Source organism: Aotus nancymaae, unplaced genomic scaffold, assembly GCF_030222135.1.
Source record: "Aotus nancymaae isolate 86718 unplaced genomic scaffold, 86718_ANA_hifiasm-v0.15.2.pri h1tg000057l, whole genome shotgun sequence".
Taxonomy (NCBI): Eukaryota; Metazoa; Chordata; class Mammalia; order Primates; family Aotidae; genus Aotus; species Aotus nancymaae.
This window is the reverse complement of record NW_026988471.1, coordinates 22,984,280-23,009,762: the sequence shown is the minus strand read 5'-3', so window position 1 is coordinate 23,009,762 and position 25,483 is coordinate 22,984,280. Positions and strand designations below refer to the sequence as shown.

General features: G+C 36.4%; 1 protein-coding gene across 6 annotated transcripts in view; it reads left to right on the top strand.

Annotated features, from left to right (window-relative positions):
• Positions 1–25,483, top strand: part of ITSN2 (intersectin 2) — a 165,580-nt gene that overhangs the window by 96,866 nt on the left and 43,231 nt on the right. For all 6 annotated transcript variants that reach the window (XM_021677056.2, XM_012453321.3, XM_012453320.3 and 3 more), the window contains 9 exons: positions 8,827–9,008; positions 9,322–9,466; positions 12,164–12,369; positions 15,324–15,388; positions 17,559–17,725; positions 20,996–21,041; positions 21,131–21,252; positions 23,070–23,166; positions 23,640–23,831. In XM_021677056.2, coding sequence (XP_021532731.2) covers positions 8,827–9,008; positions 9,322–9,466; positions 12,164–12,369; positions 15,324–15,388; positions 17,559–17,725; positions 20,996–21,041; positions 21,131–21,252; positions 23,070–23,166; positions 23,640–23,831 — 1,222 coding nt within the window. The remainder of the gene's footprint in view (positions 1–8,826; positions 9,009–9,321; positions 9,467–12,163; positions 12,370–15,323; positions 15,389–17,558; positions 17,726–20,995; positions 21,042–21,130; positions 21,253–23,069; positions 23,167–23,639; positions 23,832–25,483) is intronic.

The following is a 25,483-nucleotide window of genomic DNA, read 5'->3' as shown; positions in this document are numbered from 1 at the left end:
GTTGTAACTGTCAGCATTGCAGTGCCAGAATGGGATGCAGGTGTTTGTTTTTTGTTATCCAAATCCATTGTCCTTTCTACTATGGCACATGGCAACTGTTAAAAGAATTGAAGGAGTTAGATTCCACAGGCCTAACTGGATACAGGTAATTTGTTTCTTGGGACAAAAGTTTTTTTTATATTATCATAATCCATATAAAATAGGTGAATGAGAGAAGATCCCAGGAATAGTGTTTGATAGAGCCAGTATGACATAATGGAAAGAGTACAGGCTTTAGAAGCACACAAACTTGGATTTTAGTCTCTGCTCCTGTTTTCTTCTAGTTAAAGTAGTATTAGCCAGAGTATCTAGCCAGCACCTGTTTTCCCTGCTCCCCCTGCACTGTCACTAGTTGGTGTATTTTATCAGTTAAGTGGCAAATGTTTAATGATACTGGGGAAAAAAATTTTCCAAAACTCTAGCACTCAAGATAATCCCCAAACACACATTCCACATTCCTGCTGTTGCCATTGCCACTGTTAGTACCAGAGCTGTGCCTGAGCTGCGGTAGAAGTTTGTTCTACAACCAGCCAAGTCCATTGTCTGCTGTCCCTACCATTCCTCCTCTCCTTGTTGTTGGTTATGAGATAATGTCTGTGGATAAAGAGATATAGCCTATCTCTGGGCATATTTGGTCAAGAGTTCACTTATATTTTTGGTTATTTTTTAATTTATTCCTTCAAAATTTTTTGAGGGCTGACTATGTTAGTCTAGGGATTTAGTGAATAATGCATTATCTCTGCTCTTAACAAGCTTGTAGTTAATGAAAAAGTATGACAACCTAAAGCAGTAGAAAAAAGAAGGTAAAGGCAAAGGTTGCAGACTGCTACCAGCTTTAGCACATACCTCTCCCATGGTCAGAGAGCCATTGTGCTGGCAGTGACAACAGGAACGTAAAGTTAGCTGTGTGTCTTGGGTGCTTGTGTACTCTAACATAAAGAATTAGTCATGAGTTACTACTATCAGTCATGAGATGCCTGATTTGAACAAATTGGTTGATGATGGTATCATTTCCTAAGAGAGGAAAAAACACAAGAAGAAAAATAAAATGTAAGTGGGAATAATGAATTTAGGTTTATATGAGTTTCAGATGTCCAGGCAGTAATAGTTGGATCTCAAGAGGTACCTAAAGAGATGTCAGGCAGCAGTCTGGGCTGAGGATGTAAATCTGGACATCGTCAGTATAATGTGATGATAATGGAACACATGAGAGTAGTGGAGTTCATCCAGGGGAGTAATAACATGAGAGAGAAGAGGACTGGAGAAACATGTACACTGAAGGAATTATTAGAGGAAGTGGAGCCTTAAAATGAGTGACTAGAGGTAGGAAAAAAAACAGGAGTTTAGTGTCAGGGAACTTTGAGAAGAGTGATCTGCAACTGAAATAAGACAAGGACTAAAAAAATTACTGGATTAGCAATAGCACAGGTATTGTTAACCTTGAGGACAGCAGTGTCAGATAGATGGACTAGTAGAGCAAGAAGCCAGATTTCATGAGTTGGAATAAATTGGAAGAGAGGAAGAGGAGACAGTGAATATATAAAACTCTTTGGAAGAGCTTGGCTTTGAAAGGGAGAAGGAGAGAAGGTAGTAAATAATGAGGAATGTGGGTTGAGGGAAGTTCTTTTTTTTTTTAAGTTGGCTGAAGTTTGAGCAAGTTTAAATAATGATAGAAAGGATTTGCAGAGGAAACAAGCTAATGATAATGGAAAGAGAGTAAATAACAGAGAGAGATTGTTTTTCTAATTAAAGTTTAATTCATATATAGCAAAGTGTACAACCATAAGTGTACAGCTCAAATAATTTGTACACATCTATATATCTGTGAAGCCCCACTCAAATCAGTGTATAGGACATACAGCATCAGGAAAGCACTTCATGTTCCCTGTCACACCTCCCTGTTCTGACTAATATTTGGAGATCAGGAAGATTCTTGAAAAGGCTAGAAGGGCTGGAATCTGGAGCACTGAAAGACAGTGGTAGAAGGGCTGAATACCTTTTCCTTTGTGATTAGAGAGGGCAGGAGGAAAGGGTGGGAGGGATTATAAATAAATTTTTCTGAAGTAGAAGATGAAGTCAGGTCTGAAGGCGTCCATATTCCTCGTAGGGTAAGAGGCAAGGTCTGATCAACTTAATGGATGAGGGTGGTAAAAGAGGTTTCCTTGAAAGTGAAAAGGATTAGAAATTCTACTGAGTGTTGGCCACATTTTGATGACAAACTGAAATGTTTTTCTAGCCTTTCAATCTGTTAATGCTATTTTGCTAGCATTAATTAATAAGCAATTAAGAAGAAGTGATAAGTAGTTTTGCTAGGCCTGTGAGAATTTATGTAAAATGTTCAGTTTAACTGAGTATGTAAGTTGATAACTAAAAATTAATTATGACTATAAATGACAGATGCGAAATATATTAAAATTGACCTCTTACTAAAACAGCTTGGTCTAACTCTAAAGAATAAACGAATGGATTTTTCTTCTTGGTTAGGTTGAAACCACTAGGAAAAAGTATTATAGAATTTAATACTTGTAAAAGTTTGTGGCCAGGCGCAGGTGCACACCTGTAATCCCAGCAGTCAGGAGAGGCCAAGTCAGGAGTAGCACGTAAGCACAGGAGTTAGAGACCAGTATGGGCAACATAGGAAGACCCTGTTTCTATAAAAATTAAAAAAAAAAAAAATAGCAGGTTTAGTGGTATGCACCTGTAGTTCCACCTGCTCAGGAGACTAAGGTGGCAGGATCACTTCAACCCAGGAGGTCAAGGCTACAGTGACCTGTGATCGTGCCACTGCACTCTAGACTGGGTGACAGAGTAAGACCCTGTCTCAAAAGCCAGCCAGCCGAGTCAGTCAGTGAAGGAAGGGAGGTAGAAAGGAAAGTAGGAAGGGCATGTAAGTAAATGTGGTAAAAGTGTGTGTGTGTGTGTACACGTATGTGTACATATGTGTGTGTATGTGTGTGTGTGTACGTATGTGTACATATTTAGCTAATACTCATAGCTTACAGTGATTCCTGACCTTGAGACCATACATTTTATACACAGACACACACACACACACACACACACACACACACACACACACAAAGTTCTGGGATACATGGGCAGAACGTGCAGGTTTGTTATATAGTTATACACGTGTGATGGTAGTTTGCTGTACCCATCAACTCATCATCTCCATTTGGTATTTCTCCTAATGCTATTCCTCCCTTAACCCCCCACCCCCACAACAGGCCCTGGTGTGTGTTGTTCCCTTCCCTGTGTCCATGTGTTCTCATTGTTCAACTCCCACTTATGAGTGAGAACATGCGGTGTCTGGTTTTCTGTTCCTGTCTTAGTTTGTTGAGAATGATGGTTTCCAGCTTCATCCATGTCCGAGACCATACATTTAAATCAGGTGTAATGCTGAGCATTCTGCAGCACTGAAATACTTTAGTTTGTATAATTCCTCAGGGTTTATTTTATTCTTGTCTGCATTGATTTTTTTCTTTTTTTCTGAGATGGAGTTTTGCTCTTGTTGCCCAGGCTGGAGTGCAGTGGCGTGATCTCGGCTCACTGCAACCTCTGCCTCCCAGATTCAAGCAATTCTCCTGTCTCAGCCTCCTGAGTAGCTGGGTTTACAGATGCCTGCCACTACACCCAGCTAATTTTTTGTATTTTTAGTAGAGATGGGGTTTCACCATGTTGGCCAGGCTGGTCTTGAACTCCTGACCTTAGGTGATCCACCTGCCTTGGCCTCCCAAAGTGCTGGGATTACAGGCATGAGCCACCGCGCCCAGCCTCTTGTCTGTATTTTTATTGCTCTTGCTTATCTATCTGTCTGTCTATTTATTTTTGAAACTGAGTCTTGATCTGTTACTCAGGTTGGAGTGCAGTGGCATGATCATGGCTCACTGCAGCCTCGACCACCTGAGCTCACGCTATCCTCCTCCCACTTCAACCTCTCGAGTAGTGGAGACTACAAGCACACACCGCCACACCGGGCTAATTTTTCTGTTTTTTAAGAGATGGAGTCTCACTACGTTGCGTAGGCTTGTTTGAAACTCCTGACCAAGTTCTGTGATTACAGGCATGAACCACCATGCCTGGCAGACTTAGCTACTTTAAACTACTCTTAAACTAGATTTACAGGATAATATTTCATAAGTGTTTCCTTTCGTTCTAACTACATTAGAACACCATTTTATGGTAGTTACATTACTGTGACACCGTATTGTTTAACCATAGCAGCTCTGGTTTAGGAATTTTCTAAATATTTCATTCATAATATAATAGCCAGACATACAACATTAAAATGAGAATTATTTGCCATAAACATAAATGAAGTTGCCCTAATAATAAATCCATTTATTATTTATTAAGCTTTAAGTGTGTTGTTAATCAAATTTAGAATAGTCCATTCAAGTTGACATTTATTGAGTTTCTAACCATGTGCCTCTGTTGACATACAAAAATGAGCAAGGAGACCGTAGTCTAGGAAAAGACAGGAATGTGTATTACTATACAAAATATAACAAATTTCTATACTAATTTATATAAATAAAGTACTGTGGGAACCCAGAAAATGAAGGAAAAACAACCAAATAAAATTGGAACATTTTTCCCAAGAGTAGAATAAAGGGAGGCCTTAAAGGATTATGCCTTATATTTGCTTAGTGCTTTACAGTTTCCAAAGAGCTTTCATAAATATGCTCAATTTAATTCTGAAAGATACCCTCGTGGAGGGCAGCACAGGTATTTCCCCCAAAATTTGTAGATGACCAAACATACTAGATAATATTCATTATCTTAATGAAGGATGACCAGGTAGCATGGCTAAGACTGAAATGTGGTTCTTTTAACTCTCAGGTCTATAGTATTTTCTCTAAACCATGTAACATTCTGGGCAGAAGGGAATACCTTAAATAAAAACGTTGAGGCTTGCATGTACCAGGTGTTTCTAAAGGATGTCATATAAGCATTTGCCTAGAATATCAAACAAATGGTAGGAGATGAAGCTAGAAAAGTAAGTAGAAACCTGAAACTGTAATTTCAGAATATTCAAATTCTGCACTAAAAAAAGCTTTAAACTAGAGAGACAAATCTGCTAGGATAAAAAACCTAATGGGTCTGAAGTGGCTTACCATAGAGTAAAAAGCATCAAGATTGGAAAAGGAAAAGACAGACTGTATTTATTTGCAGAAGACATGATAATCTGTTCAGAAAGTCTCATAGAATCTGTTTTAAAAAGCTACTAGAACTATTTAAATGAATTTAGCAAGGTTGTAGAATACAAGATCAATATAACAAAATCAGTTGTATTTCTGTGTAGAAATGATGACTGTTCAGAAATTGAAATTAAAAATACCATTTACAATTGCATAAAAATATGAAATACAGATAAAACTGATAAAAGATTTGCAAGAACTATTTATTGAAAATTACAAAGTTTTATTGAGAAAAATTAAAGTCCTAAATAAATGGAGAGATATATAGTGCTCATGGATTGGAAGACTCAGTATTGATAAGAAGTCAATTCTTCTCTTAAGTCCTATATAAACAAAACAAATTTTTTTAGAAAAAGATAAGAAGTCAGTTCTTCTCAAATTCTTACACAGACTCAAAGCAATTTTAATTAAAACTTTAGCAGGCAGCCAGGTGCTGTGACCCACACCTGTAATCCCAGCACTTCGGGAGACCAAAGTGGGAGGATTGCTTGAGGCCAGGAGTTCTAAACCAACCTGGGAAACAAAGCAAGATGTCATCTCTATGACAACAACAAAAATTTCAGCAGGTTTTTTTTGTAGCAAATGATGAGCTGATTCAAAACCAAAACAACTTTGAAAATGAACAAAGTTGGAGATCTTTTAGTACCTGAATTTAAGGCTTATTATAAAAGTTACAGCAGTCAAAACAGTTGTGATATTAGCATCTAGATAGGAAAGTAGATTAATGGAACAGAATAGGGAAGTAGATTCATGCTACATGTATAGCAAATACACAAGGGATATTCATTTGCAAAAAAATGAATTTCAGTTTGTTCCTTGCAACATATACACAGATTAACTCAAAATAGACAAAATGTGGACCTAAAACTGTAGAACTTTTAGAAGAAAACAGAGAAAATCTTTACAACTTTGGGTTACTCAAAGATTTTTTAGTTTCTTAGATATGACAAAGAATCTAAGAAATAGTGTTTCTTTTTGAGGAAAAAAAATCTGTAATTTATTGTGGTAAGGATCCCATAACTCTTTGAATATATTAAAATCCATTTAATTGTGTACTTTAATGGAGGGATTATATGGAATGTGAATTTTATCTCCATAAACCGTTGTTTAAAAAGTTAAAACATTTACCTACCATGTGACTCAGTCATTCCACTCTTAGGTATTTACACCAGAGAACTGAAAACATATGTCCATATGAAGACAAATGTTCATAGCAGCTTAATTTGTAATAACCAAAAACTAGAAAAAAATGTCTACCAACATTTGAAAGGAACAAACCTTTCATACTATATGGATGCCTTGAGTGGAAAAAAGCAGACAAAAAGGATGCATATAGTACGATTTTATTTATATAAAATTTTAGAAAATGCAAACTAACATATAGGACAGAAAACAGGCCAGTGTTTTCCTAGAGATATGGGGAAGGTCATGGGGAGGGATGAGCTGGAGGACTTACAGTGGAACAAAAGGAAACTTTTGTGAGTGATGGAAATGTTTGCTATCTTGATTGTGGTGATTTTTCACAGGTGTATACATATGTCAAAACATCAAATTTAACACCTTAAACATGAAATTTAATGATATCTCAAAAAGCAGTTTTAAAAAAATCTTAATGGATTTGACATGGTGTTAATAGATGTAACACTGTTAAGTCTGTGTTTTAGAAAGGTATGGAAGATAGATTGGAGAACAGACACCACTACCATATTCATTTATTCAGTGAGTTAAGTAATTTCTATGATACTAGACAGTAGGGGGTCAATAAAAAAGCTCACAGACAAACGAAGAGATATATGTAAATAAGTTATTTACATATAAATAATTTATCTGTAATAAGTACATATGCTTATGTATTAGCTACATAATTAAATGTAATTACATATATATAATATATGTAATGCTAATTATGACAGTTATATATGAGATAATTCTGGCTTGGGTTGGGGGCAGTTAGAATCTTGAAGGATGAGTAAAAATCATAATAATCTTAAGTGTGAAATGAAAAAAAGCCTGAAGTAGGGCAGTGAGGGTGGGTTGACACATTAGAAAAGTCTTTAGTGACAGACTCAGTAGTTTGGATGTGGAAGTGTAAAAAGAGGTAAGAGCCAAAGATACTTTATTTAGAATGGCTAAATTTTTGGTGGTGTGAATAATGGAGGAATTTAGGAGAAGGAGGGGATGGAGGAGAAAAGTTCAGTCTTAAATTTGACTTGGAAGTTCCCATGGGACATCCACTTGAAGATATCTTGCAAGTAGTTGAAAGTATAGGCATGTTGCTTTGGGAAGAAGTCATTACTGAGATAATAGCTTTTGGATTCATTATTGCACAGAGGACTGGTCAAACTATAGGAGTAAGTGGGCCTGTTCAGGAAGGGTATAGCATGAGGCAAGAAAGCCAGTGATAAACTTGAGGCTGTACTCAGTGTTTAAGGAACAAGGACCAAGAAGCAGAGGGAGAGACACTGTGAGGTTGGAGGATGTCACACTGTAGGAGAAAAATGTCTGGGAGAAGAAATGAAATTGATAAGTCACCTGACATATTTACCAATTGGAAAATAGTATGCAGAGAAGGTTTTATTGTTCTATTAGAGAGTTCAAAAAGACTATGTACCAAGAACAGAAAAAAACTAAGCCAAAAAAAAAGAAAGTAACAATTATAGGAAAATAGAAAGTTTACAAAAAAGGAAATTTAAGCCAGGTGTGTTGACTTATGCCTGTAATCCCAGCACTTTGGGAGGCTGAGGCAGGTGGATCTCCTGAGGTCAGGAGTTTGAGACCAGCCTGGCCAATATAGTGAAACCCCGTCTTTACTAAAAATACAAAAAATTAGCTGGATGTTGTGGTGGGCACTTGTAATCCCAGCTACTAGGGAGGCTGAGGCAGGAGAATCACTTGAACCTAGGAGGGGAGGTTGCAGTGAGCTGAGATCACGCTATTGCATTCCAGCCTAGGCAACAAGAGCAAAAATCTGTCACACACACAAAAAAAGAAACCCAAAAAACAAAAAAGGAAATTTAATCAGCAGCATGCTGCATGACTCACATATGAAATATTTAAACATAGTCATAATAGTATAAACATTAAATATAATTTAAATAAAAAGATATAACAGTATTGGTAGACTAAGAGGCTGCAGTGAAAGAGAGGTAAATCTTCATTTTCCATAGCCAAAAGCCAATCGATAATGTCTAAAATTAAAAAAAATTCAGGAAATAGCAGTAGAAATATGTTATTTAGAAATATAAATGGTGATACATAAGAAACCAGGAAGAATGGCAGGTTAGGAGTGAAAATCAGGGCATATGAGCCATGAGATAGGGGAAGATTGTTTTCTTTCATTAGCCATATATAATGCTATTTGTCTTTGTAAAATATTTTCATATAAATTGGATAAAATTAAAAATTAAAAAGATAGCTTGCCAATCACTAGAAATAGTAGCCTGTTAATTTGTAGAAAATGCCTTAGCTATTTAGTTAGGTGGGCTTAATTCTGAAAATGAGAATACTATGCAACCGTCTTCGTCGTCTTTCCACTGTAAATATGTGAATTTCTAAGCACTGTTAATTCTTCTTTTTATTTCCATAGGTTGATGAAAAAACCATAGGAGAACCTGGTTGGCTTTATGGTAGTTTTCAAGGACATTTTGGCTGGTTTCCATGCAATTATGTAGAAAAAATGCCATCAAGTGAAAATGAAAAAGCTATGTCTCCAAAGAAGGCCTTACTTCCTCCTACAGTTTCTTTATCTGCTACCTCAACTTCCTCTGAGTACGTTTTTGGCTAACAGTAAAGTTTATATGGTTCTGCAAATGTGTAAATACCTAATATATAGTTATATCAGACTACTACTTCATCATAGTGTAATCTGGGTTGTACTCTTCAAGAGTACCTTTTGTTCCAGATTTAATACTGAAATTTAGTAAGTGAAAACATGGGTCAGTAGTTTGTTAATGAATTCTTTATTCCCACAAATTGTGTGTAAGTAAGCACAGTGTATATAACATACAGGTTGATAAATTAGTAGTACTTCAATAAGCTCTAAACAATTAAGTATACTTATATTAAAGTGTTATATTTGCAGACCGCTTTCTTCAAATCAACCAGCATCAGTGACTGATTATCAAAATGTATCTTTTTCAAACCTAACTGTAAATACATCATGGCAGAAAAAATCAGCCTTCACTCGAACTGTGTCCCCTGGATCTGTTTCACCTATTCATGGACAGGTATGTTGTCTGTTATTTTTGTGGACTTTATTCTTTGAATTTGCTCCTGATTCATATAAAATAGAATGAAAATTATGTACAAAGGGACCATTCACTCATTTAACCAGAGTTTATAGCATTCAGTTTCTTTCTTATCATTCATATGTGATGTGAAATTGAAGAAATGACTGTTACTTAGATGTTTCTCAACAATTCTTATTGGTAATATCAAGTTGCTAGCAGCTAAGGTTTCTAGGTTTAAAATGTTATTTTTATAAATCTCATGATATATTGTACTTGATTTGTAGTTATTGTAAAAAGATAAGAGACTTGGGCTTGAGGGTTTTTTTTTTTTTTTCTTAAGTTATTTTTCTGGGAATGTTGGAACTTTTTAACATATATTTAGCCTCTGATTTAGATATAACCATTGCAGTATTGTTATGTTAACATTATTGTTTTAAATTGCAGACTTCATCAGAGTAAATTTCTCCAGATTTCACCTTCACTCAAAAAATGCCATGACATAGGTTCTAGACATTTTATTATGTGCTAGAAATTTAAGGAAAAAAATAAAAAATAAACCCTGACATTGACACCAGGCACAGTGGCTCAGTGCCTATGCTCCCAGCTCTTTGGGAGGCCAAGATGGTAGGATTGCTTGAGGCCAGGAGTTCAAGATCAGCCTGGGCAACATAGCAAGACCCCATCTCTACAAAAATTTAAAAATTAGCTGGGCATAGTGACATGTGCCTTTAGTTCTAGCCACTTGGGAGGCTGAGGTGGGAGGATCACTTAAGCCCAGGAGTTTGAGGCTGCAACAAATTATGATCATACCACTGTACTCCAGCCTGAGCAACAGAATGAGCCCCTGCTGTAAAAAAATTTGTTTTTAACCAGAAACTCACCATTAAGTAGATCATAAGCTAATGAACGTGACAGACATAAACTGTAAAGCATGAGAAATGCTGTAATAAAGATATCTACAAAGTCTTTAGGGGGTATCCAGAGAAGAGAGTATCTTATTCAATTGGTGAGAATTAGAGCAGCCTTCACAAAGGACAAGGTATTTGAGTAGGGCCTTCAAAGATAAGATTTCACCAGAGAAGGAAGGTTATTCCCATGAAAGAACAATTTAGGGAAAGTTACCGAGGCATGTTAACAAAAGATATTTGCAGGAAACAAGAATTGTTAATGATGTGGCTAGAGTACAGGATTCATGGAGAAGGGGTTAAGCAAAGTTGGAGAGAGAAGTTGGGGTTTATTTGGGAAGCATTTAATACCATGCTAAGCAACTTGGCAGTGGAAAGCCCCTGAAGATTTTGAAGAGTAGAGTTGTGTATGTTTTAGAAAGATAACTCTGGCACTAACATAGAGGCTGGATTAGCAGAAGAAAACCAGTTAGGGAAGGATATTACAACAGCTAAATTACAAGAGATGATGGTTTGAACAAGTGCTGTGGTAATTAAGATATAGGAAAAAGGAGATATATTTAGAAGATTATTAGGACTTGATATAAAATAGATAATCCATTGAATATGGAGAATGAGGAATAGGAGTTAAAGATCATTTTTCAGAGTCTTTAGCTTGAGGAACTGAAAGGATAGTAGTATCATTGTCTTTGGTAAACAGTGCAGGAGGAATGGGTTTGGTAGGTTCTAAAAATGATTACGTTTCAGACATGCTAAGTTTAAGGTATATGTATTAGAGACAGCTTGGTAGAAACACCCAGTAGGCAGTTTGATATACAAGTCTGGAACTCAGGAGATAAAATTACACTGAAGATACAGGTTTGAGAAGTCATAGACATAATTAAGATTATTTTGGAAAGTAAGTCATATGGAACAGTAAGAGAAAAGGATTGGACAAAAGAGGAACCATCAATCACCAGAGAGCTTCAGGAACTACAAGGATTTTGATGTTAGCTGTTTAGAGATCAAGAGGAATAAGGGTTTGGAAGAAGCTTTTGGCTTTGATATTATTAATAACCTTGTCCGGAAGAGGTTTAGTAGTGTGATGAGTGCTGAACCTAAATTAGAAGGGATTGAGGAGTGAAATTGGGAAAACAAGTTTAAGACTGTTCTTTAAAGAATTCAGAAGTAGAAGCAAGTAGAGAAGTGGATTGAAGATTGAAGAGGGACTTAATGTTATAAAATATTTTTAGAAAATGAAAGGGTATAATAGAAGACTTGGAGAATAAGTGAAGAGTTTAGCCTTATTAAAAGAATAAAACCCTCCTTCTTTTGAGAGAGGAGAGAAAGAAAGAATGAATAGAATAGAAGGAAGAAGAGAAAAGCAGAAAAACAAGAGGGAGCCAAGCATTCGAATCGCCTTTCCTAGTGGAGTAAATGGAATTATCTGTAGTTACATTGGAAGCTGGAAGAGAAAAAAGATTTACATTAACACTCCTTTTCTATTTGTTCCATGATATATATTTCACAGATATATGAATACATTTCTTGAGAACCCATTATTTACTTTCTCTACCAGTGATGTGATGAGATTTCTTTGAATGGTGGGTTTTCAGTCTGTCTTAACAGAAAGCTAGTCACATAGTTGTCTGTCGTTTATAATTTAAAGTCAATTAGTAGACTAAGATTATCTTAAGTCACCACCACACCAAACTCGTCTCTGTTTGAACAGTAAATATGTTATATACACAGAAACAGAAATCATGGTTACCATTGTCTTTTTAAAATTTTTGTGGTTTTGTATTCATAGGGACAAATGGTGGAAAACCTAAAAGCACAGGCCCTTTGTTCCTGGACTGCAAAGAAAGATAACCACTTGAACTTCTCAAAACATGACATTATTACTGTCTTGGAGCAGCAAGAAAATTGGTGGTTTGGGGAGGTACATGGAAGAAGAGGATGGTTTCCAAAATCTTATGTCAAGATCATTCCTGGGAGTGAAGTAAAACGGGAAGAGTAAGGATCTTTATGTGTTTTTATGAGATGTGGATGTTGGTATTTTCACTAATGAGTAAGCTATGGTCTGATTGAGTGTATAATAAGATAAAAAATTTTATACTTGAGTTTGAATATCAGAAGGTAATTCTGGCGGGCCCTGGTGGCTCACACCTGTAATCCCAGCACTTTGGGAAGCCAAAGCAGGTGGATCGCTTGAGCCCAGGAGTTTGAGACCAGCCTGGGCGATGTGGTGAAACCCTGTGTCTACAAAAACTACAAAAATTAGCTGGATGTGGTGGCGCATGCCTGTAGTTCCAGCTACTTGGGAGGCTAAGAATCACTTGAGACCAGGAGGCAGAGGTTGCAGTGAGTCAAGATGGTGCCATTGCACTCCAGCCTGGGTGACAGAGTGATACCCTATCTCAAAAAATAAAAGAAAAAAAAAGAAAGGTAATTCTTAGGATGAAAAATACCATACTTCAGATATTTCAGTTTAGAATATCTTCCATTCTAGTTATTTCAGATTCATAAAATTTTCAAGCTACTCAAATTTTAGATCTGTTGCTTTTTTATTTGTCTTTGAGACAGGGTCTCAATCTGTTGCCCAGGCTAGAGTGCAGTGGTATGATCATGGCTCACTGCAGCCTTGACCACCCAGTCTTAAGTAATCCTCCCACCTCAGCTTCTGGAGTAGCTGGGACCACAGGTGCACCCTACCACACCCAGCTAATTTTTAAATTATTTGTAGAGATGGGGTTTTGCTGTGTTATCCCAGGCTAGTCTCAAACTCCTGGGCTTTCAAGCAATCTTCCCACCGTCACCTCCCAAAATGCTGGAATTACAGGTATGAGCCACCTCACCTGGCTATTTCTTTGTACAGTTGGAAAAGTTACTTTTCATTTTCTTTCAAGCATTTTTCCCTTGTTTACTATAAATTGTCAGTATTTAAATAACTCTTCACTGAGGGCCTCCTCTTTGCCAAATTGGGGCATTCCCATTTCTTAGTCTCCAAGATTCCTTGAATATAACTTCTCTTATTGTTTATAGCACTCTGCATTATAGTTACTGATTTTTTTAAAAAACCAATATCGCTTATTAGATCATAAGCTCCATGAGGTTGGGACACATGTCTTTTTTTATTTGTTCATTCTTTAGTTACTTCATGCCTGTACTAATCCTAATACATAGTAGCTTCTCAGTCATATTAGCTGAATGAACGAGGAGAGGCATGAGTGAATGAACAATTGAATGAAATTTTCAAATGAACAAAAACTAAAAACTAGATAGGTTAGGTCTCTGGCCTTTATTTCCTACTCTGTAGGGAGTCAAGTTGTCAAATATAATACATGGAAATAAGTACTATAACATAGCTATGGGTAACTGTCTCTTGTGTTTTATATGGAAGTTGGTAGAAAAACAGTCTGATTTGATGAAAAGATGCTGGTCTTTACCAATCAAGAGGCTTGAGTTTTGGCTCTGCTATTTTTGCCACGCTGTAAGGAGTAACCTACTTAGTCTTCAGTTATCTGATTGAATGAAAAGCTTAAGCCAAATAATCTTTAAAGATCCTTTCACTGCTGAGTTTCTATGTTTCTGAAAGATAGTACTCAGTTTCTAAAAATTTGCTTTTCAGCCTGACATGGAATTTTGGATTTATTTATCTATTTAATTTGTTTTCTGAGGTGGAGTCTCACTCTTTTGCCCAGGCTGGAGAGCAATGGCACAATCACTGCTCACTGCAGTCTCCGCCTTCTGGGTTCAGGCACTTCTGCCCAGCCTCCCAAGTAGCTGGGATCACAGGTGCTGGCCACTACGCCCAGTTAATTTTTGTATTTTTAGTAGAGACAGGGCTTCACCATGTTGGCCAGGCTGGTCTCAAACTCCTGACCTAGTACTAAAATACTAATTTTTATATTTTAGTAGAGATGGGGTTTTGCCATGTTGGCGAGGCTGGTCTCAAACTCTTGACCTCAGGTGATCCGCCCTCCTCCGCCTCCCAGAGTGCTGGGATTACAGGCATGAGCCACTGGACCTAGCTGAATTTTGGATTTAGAAGAATGTAGTAACAGGAACAACAACTATAAAAAGCTGGCATTTGTATGCATGCACTGTGCTAGGCCCTTTATAGACAATTCCTTTATAGGAATTGTCTTATTTTATGGTCATAACATTTACAGAGAAGAAAACTTAAGCAAAAAGAGATAAAGTTTCAGTGTTTTAGAGGACATTTCTTCTGATTTTTCATTCAGTTACCAGTGTTTTCTAACAGATAAGGCATGCAACTTGAAAACCTGCAATAATGGAGAATTTAGTATTAAACAAGACAGTCCTTTTAGTTGTTGCCAGTAGTTGTAATAAAGTTCTCCTTCTGTTTATATGAAAACTGCCTCACTATGTAATTTACTCATAGATCCTGGGGAGCCCTGATACATCCCACAGGTGTCTAGTTCTTAAACAGGACAGTCTTCCAGATTTTTGAAAACAGATTCCCGAGTTAAAATGAAAATTAATGTTACAACTCTTCTGAGATAATAAAAAACAAAGTTTTATTATTTTTATTTTTTAAATGTAGTGCATTGTAAACAAATAATAAAATGTATGTATTGCTCTTGCTTTTTTCTACACTAAGCCCCATGTGTACTTTACCGAAAGACTACCTACTTACCAATTTATGGGTGTCTTTTAAGTTTCTTTAGGAAGGCAAAATATCTCACATTTGAAAAACTATTTATAAATCATATTGAAATTTTTAAAATATATTTTAAAATGTGGAAGTTTATAATTAGGCAGTTCTTAATCCTGCATGATGTTGTGTATAAGTCTTCCCAGTTTGTGTACTGAGACTATATTTGGATTAGTTTAAAAAAGCCCTAAAAAATGCACTGCTAAAACCTGCTGTGTATCAAATCACCATTCTTGTTTTTTGCTAGTATTTGTTTGCTTTACTGTTTTTTTGTTAATGTATTTGACAGACCAGAAAGTTTGTATGCAGCTGTAAATAAGAAACCTACCTCGGCAGCCTGTTCAGTTGGAGAAGGTAAGCTTTTGGCAATTTGTAAATTAAACAGTAATCAATTTAGCTCTTGACTAATTACCTGACTTCACATTGTTGCTGTTCTCCTGATTTCTGTCTTCACTATTAAAGTGAGATTAGAAAAACCTGCCCCTGTCTATTTCATGTGAATATTGAGAATATAGAAAAAATATGGATGAAAACACCTGGCACTTTAGAAAGACAGTCCTATGAAAATTCAGCATAGACTGGTTTGATAACATCATAAATAAAAAGTGTTGCAGTGATAGATGTTTAGGAGGTAAGGGAACTTCAATTCATTTAGTTGCTTATAAATTTTAATTATAGTGTACCATATGAATCATTAAGGAGGACCAAGTTATGCTTTCTCATAAATATTGCAAAGAATTTTTTTCTATATCCCTTTGGGTTGTTTGATTAGTAAATTATTTTGATTTTGTTAATGTGATGAAAAATGAAAGATTACCCTAATTTCAGATGATATTCTTATTTAATAGTTATATAAATTTATAAATGAAATGTATAAGTCTGTTATAAAGTTAGTTGAATAACTGAAGTACATTTTATGTTTTGCTGAAAATATCAGTTTAATGTTAAATTAAACAATTCAGTATCTATTATGTTGAAGATTCTATGCTAGAGCCTGAAAAATACAACGATGAATAAAAGTTTCCAAAGTGCTCACAATAGAATGGAGCATACAATTGTGATAAATTCTTTAATGAGTGAACAAAACCAATTTAGAGTAGGACATATGAATCCACAGAGGTGGCAGTGTTGCATCATCCTAAACAATGAGTAGAAGCTAGCGTAGTGACAAAGGAGGAGAATGCATTTCTAGACAGAGGGAATGGCAGGAGCCAAGGGAATGGCAGGAGCCAATGAATGAGGGCAAAAGTTTAGGAAACCTCATGTTATCAGTGAGGCTGGAATCATAGGTGTACTATGGAATGAGTGCTTTGAGGTGAGCATCGGAAAATAGTGAGGAGCATGTTGGAAAGGACCCTACTTTTATTGCAGTGTACCTTAACCTTGTCATTACTTTGAATTTTATTAAATTAATTAAGTGATACTGGGAATGCAAATAGTAAATAGGTTGTAGATGGTGTTTCAGATCATCTCCAGTTTATGATATTAAGATCAAATTTCATGTTGGCAAATATAAATAAAACTAGAAAGAAAGACAAAGTCTTATAAAACCAGGTCACCAGCTATTTCTTCTAAGTAGTGGCGATCACAGAAACAAAAATCAAAGGCAGTATAAAAATTTAGATATTTCCCTCCAGGTCATTTATTAACAAATATTTATTGAACATCTACTCTTAAGTCAGGCTCTGTGCTAGGAGCTGGGTCATCATGATAGAACTTGGCTTCTAGTGCTGCTGTCTTCTGGATATTGGGTGTTTACATAACTGTCTACTTAAAATAATTAAGGAGAAAATAACGTAGCAGATGAAAATGTTTCTTGTATAAAAAGTTAAAAAATAGGCCGGGCGCGGTGGCTCAAGCCTGTAATCCCAGCACTTTGGGAGGCCGAGGCGGGTGGATCACGAGGTCAAGAGATCGAGACCATCCTGGTCAACATTGTGAAACCCCGTCTCTACTAATACAAAAAAATTAGCTGGGCATGGTGGCGTGTGCCTGTAATCCCAGCTACTCAGGAGGCTGAGGCAGGAGAATTGCCTGAACCCAGGAGGCGGAGGTTGCGGTGAGCCGAGATCGCGCCATTGCACTCCAGCCTGGGTAACAAGAGCGAAACTCCGTCTCAAAAAAAAAAAAAAAAAAAGTTAAAAAATATATTTTCTTATCTTGACTCCATTATGTAAATAACTGAGTGACTTAATCTCACTGAGCCTCAGTGTCTTTATAGAGATACTAATATCTGTTTGTAGTTTTGGGTAATTCTCTGTGATAAAAAAAATAATAAAACAATTGGGAATAAAAGAAACCATAAGCTAAAGTTTTATGTTAGGTCAAATAACTTTTTTCTAAGGAATTATTAATAATTGCTTTATTACTTTTTCTACCTTTAGATCTTTTTATATTAGGTTTCCTGAAGGCATAAGGTCTTTTACAGCAAACTTATACAATGTCTTAGAGAATAACTTAATTTCTTTTTCACTTCTGTAATCTTACAACCAGAATATGCTTCTTCTTGCTTTATTCCCTGCAGAATATATTGCACTTTATCCATATTCAAGTGTGGAACCTGGAGATTTGACTTTCACAGAAGGTGAAGAAATATTGGTGACCCAGAAAGATGGAGAGTGGTGGACAGGAAGTATTGGAAATAGAAGTGGAATTTTTCCATCAAACTATGTCAAACCAAAGGATCAAGAGGTATTTTGGTATTAAAAATAAAATCAACCCATTCTTGTTGATCAAGATTTATACTTAAAACAGAGATCTTGTTTATGGTTTTAATCAGGTTGCTTTGGTTACAAGGAAACTGCTCACAGTAGCTCCAGTAAAATAGGATTTATTATATGGCTCCAGTTAGAGGGAGAAAGGGGGCAAGATTTCATGAAATTCTAAGAACAAAAGCTGTAGGGTAGGGTTGAGCTTCATAATAACTGTGCTAGGGAGTAGATCTGGATTCAGAGAAACACAGAAAGGATCACCTTGAAGTAGTCACCAATTTTCACTTTATGGCTCTAACATTAATGTGACTCAGCCTACATGAGCTGCTGCCTCAGTTCATCCCACCACCAGTATGGTATAGTACAGAAGTTCTTAATCTTTTTGGTTTCAGTAACTTTACAGTCTTAAAAATTATTGAGGATGCCCATAGGGATTTTTAAAGTATGTGCATTATAGCTAATAATATTTACCATATCAGAAATTAAAACAGTGAAATTATACATTTATTCATTTTAAAATAATAATAATTAAATCTATTACATGGTAACATAAATAATGTACTTTTATGAAGAACTATCATGAAAACAAAGTTTAGCAAGACACACATATATACACATATACATATATATTTTTTTTTGAGTTAGAGTCTAGCTCTGTTGCCCAAGCTGGAGTGCAGTGGTGTGATCTCGGGTCACTACAGCCTCTGCCTCCCAGGTTCAAGTGATTCTTGTGTCTTAGCCTCCTGAGTAGCTGGGATTATAGGCACCTGCTACCATGCTTGGCTAATTTTTGTGTTTTTAGTAGAGACAGAGTTTCACCTTATTGCCCAGGCTGGTCTTGAACTTCTAACCTCCAGTGATCCACCTGCCTTGGCCTCCCAAAGTGCTGAGATTACAAGCTGTTTGTATATTTTTGCAAATCTCTTTAGTCTGGCTTAATTGAAGTCAGCTAGTTTCTCATGTCTGTTTCTGTATTCAGTCAGTGACAATATTTTTTTCGGTTGAAGTATGAAAAGCTTCTGCCTCACACATACATGGGAGAAAATGAAGAAGTATTTTAATAGCATTTACAGATATCTACAAATGTTCTTTTTGATTCTACCACACTAAAACTTGACAAATGCTGAATCATTATAGGTTAGTTGCAACATGGAATCTGAAGCCTTATCAGTAAACACTTCTTAACTGTTACATTAAAATTCACTAGTCTGTTTTGCACATTGAAAGGATCTTTTACCCATGTGTGATGTGATAACATTACTCACTGTTTATGTGGAAAATATTGAATCACTGAGTTATGCAGATATTCCCTATGTAGACAGATTTCATTATACAGTATTCAAAAAATTATATGTTAATACCACCACTCATCAGAAAAGTTTTTTTTTTTTTTTTTGAGACGGAGTTTCGCTCTTGTTACCCAAGCTGGAGTGCAATGGCACTATCTCGGCTCACCGCAACCTCCGCCTCCTGGGTTCAAGTAATTCTCCTGCCTCAGCCTCCTGAGTAGCTGGGATTACAGGCATGCGCCACCATGCCCAGCTAATTTTTTGTAGTTTTAGTAGAGACGGGGTTTCACCGTGTTGACCAGGATGGTCTCGATCTCTTGACCTCGTGATCCACCTGCCTCGGCCTCCCAAAGTGCTGGGATTACAGGCATGAGCTACCGTGCCCGGCCAGAAAAGTTTTTAAATACTAGAAAACTGTCAGACTCACAATGGTAGGTACAAATTTTCTAAAATTTTAATTTTCCCTTGAAATCTTGTATTTTATCATTGACAAAAAATCCTGTCAGCTGTTATCCTTGAAGGGACAGGCTTACTTCATTTTTAAGAAAAGGTTTGCTAAATCCCAAGTCTAAATAGTTTTTTTAAATTAGTTCTTTGAAGTAAAAATGTTGTTTCATGAAAAACCTAGTTGAGTGCACAATTTGTCACACAAATGCTTTCCTTACGAAAACCATCATACTTTAGTATACAGCAGAAGTGTTTTAGACACACTTCTGTTTAGTTACACAGAATTTTTAAAAGGTATGGATTGAGGATTAAGATTTAATAAACTTTTTGCTGCTTCATTAAAGGCATTATTAAGTGAAACTGGCTTTGTTTTACTGTGAGTGCGTGACAATGAAGAACACTGACTACTGCAGTGTTATTCAGTGCCACTGCCATGATTCACACTAAAGCACCAGTGATTTTACTCACCATTGTAAATGTCAACACAGTGAAAAAGACAAATAATGTCTTAGTGTATTTACGAAAATAGTTTTTATCCCATGGACCCCTGAAAGAGTCTCAAAGACTATTTCCAGGTTCTACAAACCACATGCTGAGAACCATTGGTGTGGTAGAGTCAGACTCTCTGGGTTGACTCAGCCGTACCACTTAGAGGCTTGGTGACCTTGGAAAAGTTACTGTACCTTTCTGTGCCTCAGTTTCCTTCTTTGTAAAATGGGGATAATCATAATTACTTAATAGTGTTATTGTGAAAATTAAATAGCAGAATATATGGAACCTCTTAGAGCAGTGTCTGTTACACACTACTCAGAAAATGTTAGCTTTTAATTACCGTCCACTCTGCTTAATACTTGTACAGCAGCTATGTTCACTAATAGAACAAAATTCTGTTTAATCCCATCCCTTTTGTTGTTCAAATTCCTATAAAGAGAAAATGTGGTTGGGCCAGTTTATCCTTTAAAGTGAAACAGAAGTAATAGTTGCTACACAGGATGTGGATTTTTTGTTCTTAAGTCAGATTCAGTCAGTTTGCAGGGAGCATGGTTAAATAAATAAATAAAAATAATAACATTGTCTCCTATTCATCAAGATGCATAGATAAGTCAGGGTCCCTTAGAGAAAGCAGGAGCAAAATAGCATATGCGTTGACATATCCAGGACACATATGTTGTGCATAGTGGGCATTGGTGCTAACGCCATTGATGAATGGGGTGCATTTGGCCTGGAGGGTCATGTTTAATATTTAAGGTTCAGAAAATGAGCTCTTCCTGTTGAGTCAGTGGTTGACATCAGCCACTCATATATAATGTATTACATTAGCAGACCAGATCTCCTCAGAAATGTTGGATTTTTCACTTATTTGTTAATACTGCATGGAGTTCATTGTCATTTTCATCTTTATTTAAAGAAAAAGGAATCCTGGGAATTTGAAATCTCTAATTCCCATTAACCTTTGTACTTTTACATCTGGATCGTTGGAAATAGTAAGACAACATGGTATCTTTTCTTTATAGAGTTTCGGAAGTGCTAGCAAGTCTGGAGCATCAAATAAAAAACCTGGTATGTATGGTAGTGATCTTAAAAAATGACTAAAGTGTTTGCTCTGTCACAATCTTGAATTCATACTTTCTTGTTTGTCTTCTTTTCAGAGATTGCTCAGGTAACCTCAGCATATGTTGCTTCTGGTTCTGAACAACTTAGCCTTGCACCAGGACAGTTAATATTAATTCTAAAGAAAAATACAAGTGGGTGGTGGCAAGGAGAGTTACAGGTAATATTCTTTAAACAGCATCTGTAAATTTTATTATAAAAGTATCACATGCTCCATAAAAAAGATAAAATTAATAAAAATGTTTAGATCACCCATAATCATGCCACTTAGAGGTAATCAGTATCAATATTTGGCCAGGCGCGGTGGCTCGCGCCTGTAATCCCAGCACTTTGGGAGACCGAGGCGGGTGGATCACGAGGTCAAGAGATCGAGACCATCTGGTCAACATGGTGAAACCCCGTCTCTACTAAAAATACAAAAAAATTAGCTGGGCATGGTGGTGTGTGCCTGTAATCCTAGCTACTCAGGAGGCTGAGGCAGGAGAATTACTTGAACCCAGGAGGCGGAGGTTGCGGTGAGCCGAGATCGCGCCATTGCACTCTAGCCTGGGTAACAAGAGCGAAACTCCGTCTCAAAAAAAAAAAAAAGGAGAAAATACTACTAATTGGGTTCTCCCCTAGTGGTCTTAGGTTTTTGAAACAGCATTGCAAGGAAAGACAATACAGACATAGATGAATCTGGTTTTTTCCTAAAATGTTAATAGAAGGTTATTGCATATGTTTTGATACAGGAAAAGGATTCTTCTCTCACTTCTAAAATTTTCTTACTAGTTAAAGCTAAAAAAGCATTTTAGGGATTAAAAGATGACAAGAGATATAATAGCTATATTTTTATATGAGTGATATATAGTTATAATATGGAGGATAAACATAGCTTCATTCTTGCAAATCATGAGTCTTAGGATTCCTAAAGAAAAATGGGGGTTCAAATTTAATACTTTCTTGAATAACCCTCTGAAATTCCACCTTCTGATTTACTTTGAAGATGGACCCAACTAAGTAGGAAACATGACGCTTTACAAGTAATTTTACATATGACCTCCTGATTAATTATTAACAAAGCCTCAAGAAGTATTTGTAGTGGGCTGTACCATTTTAAGGGTTGACTTGAACTTGAGAACTCTAGATATGTTTTTTTATAATATAAATGTTTTTGTGAGATATTCAGAGAACTCTGAGCCTGAAAGACCTCCAAATAGACTTCTGCAGATGCTGTTTTCAGCAGCAGTTTGAGATGCATATTTTAGTGTATCTTCCAGTTGTTTAATGTTGACTTGAAAGGCTAGTGCTGAGTTTGAGGCCCCTAAGACCATGCTTATATTTGAAACCAACTGCAAGTTTGGAGGTCTTCAAGACTACTCTCAAGTTCTGTAATTCACTAGAAGGACTTTACAGAACTCACTGCAGCTGTTACACTCATGTTACAGTTTATTGCAATGAAAGGATACAGATTAAAATCAGCCAAGGGAAGAGACACATGGGGCAGAGTGCAGTAGAGTTCCAAAAACAGAGCTTCCAGTTGTCCTCTCCTGATGGAGTCATGAACAGTATTAACTCCTCCTGGCAATGATGTGTGACAGTGCACGCAAAGTATTGTCAGTCAGCAAAGACTGTGTCCAGAGTTTTGACTGGGGTTCCTCATGAATATAGTTCATTGCCCATTTGGCTGAACTCAGTCTCCATCCTCTACCAAGGTAGAGCTGATACTGCATGACCCAGAGCACCCCAGCATACATTGCGTTGTTAGATTTGGCATGACCCAGGACTCAACAGGTAAACTAACACACACTTACCAGTCAGGATAGTCCAAGGATTTAGAGATTACTTCCCAGGAGCTGAGAGCAAAGACCAGACCTCTCTTCAGGCAAGATTAAATATTTACTACATATTCATGTTTTTTCTAATTTTTAAGTTATGTCTTAATGATTGTTTTTAATCTCACCTTTCAATTGTATATTTCTTTTGCTAATTTTATAGGCCAGAGGAAAAAAGCGACAGAAGGGATGGTTTCCTGCCAGCCATGTTAAACTTTTGGGTCCAAGTAGTGAAAGAGCCACACCTGCCTTTCATCCTGGTACGGAACTGAGTTAACTTGTATTTCATTTTAGAGGAGTTTGTTAAAACTCAGCAACTTCTTAGATTAGCTCAGTCTTTGAAAAACATTAAAAATGTGTTCTTTCCTTATGTCTGCTTAAAAGTAACATGCCACTGAGAATTTCCTTTCTGAAAAAAGTTCAGTGTAGAAACAGTCAGCTATTCACTGATACTTGAAACACTTCAACTCCTTGAAATCTTTCAATGTGAAATGGTTACACCATCATACTTAAAGTGAAGTGCTTCACATGGATTGTTAACTGTAGTTGGAAAATTCTTGTTTTTGTAAAACCAGGAATAGGGGAAGGAGGGTGGGAAAGAGAGCAGTTCAAGGGAAATTTTAGCCTTATTTTCATATTTAATATTAATTTAAGTCCTAGGGAGCTTTCAAATGATTGACCCTTGCAGGAATAACTAATTAGTTTAATGTGTTATTTGTTATTCTTGTGATAGTGTGTCAGGTGATTGCTATGTATGACTATGCAGCGAATAATGAAGATGAACTCAGTTTCTCCAAGGGACAACTCATTAATGTTATGAACAAAGATGATCCTGATTGGTGGCAAGGAGAAATCAACGGGGTGACTGGTCTCTTTCCTTCAAACTATGTTAAGATGACGACAGACTCGGATCCAAGTCAACAGTGTGAGTAATATTAAATTATTTACCTCTCACCTAGTGTGAAACTTTAATATACAGCACTGCATTTATTCCTTTTCTGGATTAGATCTTAAACTCAGCACTCACAGCAAATGTAGATTAGTGTTTAAAGGGAGAAGAAACAAAAGGAAACTTTTTACAAGATCAGAAGTTATACAGCTTTATTTTAAATACTTGCTAGCTCCAGAGCTTAGTATTAGACTTAATCTGAAAGAGCATATAATTTTTCCTATGAGTTCTTTGGTATGACTGCCATCTATACTGCAGCTTCTTTTCACTATCATACTCTTTTTCAGTGTCCCATGTTCTTTTTTTGGTTTAATAAAAAATAGCTAGTGGCCAGGTTCAGTGGCTCATCCCCATAATCCCAGCACTTTGGGAGGCCAAGGCACACAAGATCCCTTAAGCCTAAGAGTTGGAGACTAGCCTGGGCAACATGGCGAAACCCCATCTCTACAAAAAATACCAAAATTAGCTGGATGTGGTGGCATGTGCCTGTAGTCCCAGCTACTTGGGAGGCTGAGGTGGGAGGATCTCTTGAACTTGGATGTCAAGAGTGCAGTAAGTCATAATCACACCACTGCACTCCAGACTGGGCAACAGAGTGAAACCTTGTCTCAAAAAAAAAAAGTAGCTAGCAATTACCCTATTCACCTATTCAAAATTACTCCTTTAGTGTACAGAAGCCATTAAATTTCCAACCTTATCATTTATTTCTCCCTTGTTTACATATCCATGTTGGAAGAAAATTAAAAATTAAATATTTGTGACTGTTAACAAAATTCTTGTCAAGTGATTCTTTAGATAGCCACCTTTTTCCACAAGGGATATATGAATCAAGGTCTATTTCATTATTTTCAGAACAAGGGTCCAGATCTCGAAGTGTTAAGTTTGGTATTATATAAAATAATCTCTCAGTATTTACCTTGCTGTTTGTTTGGTTGACAATAAATACAGCATTGGTAGTAAATTATGGAATAAATAGTACTTGGAAATAACTTTTTACCTCTATGAAATGATTGTCACTTTTTTCTACTCTTTTGATTTTTAGTTTTATTTTTAAAATCTCATGATATATGTCTTATGAAATGTAAAATACTTAGCCTTTCATTTAAATTCAGTTGCTGAGAATATATAAATGGTAATCCAGTCAAAACTGAGATACACTTAGGATTCAGTAGAAGGATTATGAATTTATACCATATCTAATTTTGTGCATTATTTTCACTTTAGAGCTTATAAAGATAGTTCTGACCCTGGGAGAAGCCTTTCCTTTAGATAAAGCAATTAAGTTTCCTAACTTGAAGATGGGAGGAGTCCAATATTACCAAAAATATTACAGAGTTTCAGAAGTGATCGAGAAAATTGTAACGGATTGCCTAAGAAATGACCATTTTTAAGCTCTGCTGATGGTTTGGCAGTTCACAATGATTAATTAGAACCAGTTTATCTAATTAGCTAGATATACCTGTGGCATCTTTCTTGGTGCTAAGAATGGAAAATACTTTTCAGACCCACTGGGTTTAGAAGATCTTTGGCTAGTGATCCCTGAAGACATGCCGGTGTGTCCATACATTTGGCTTTTATAGCATCCATGATCTAAAGTGATGGTTTTTCCAATATTTTGTTGTGGTTTG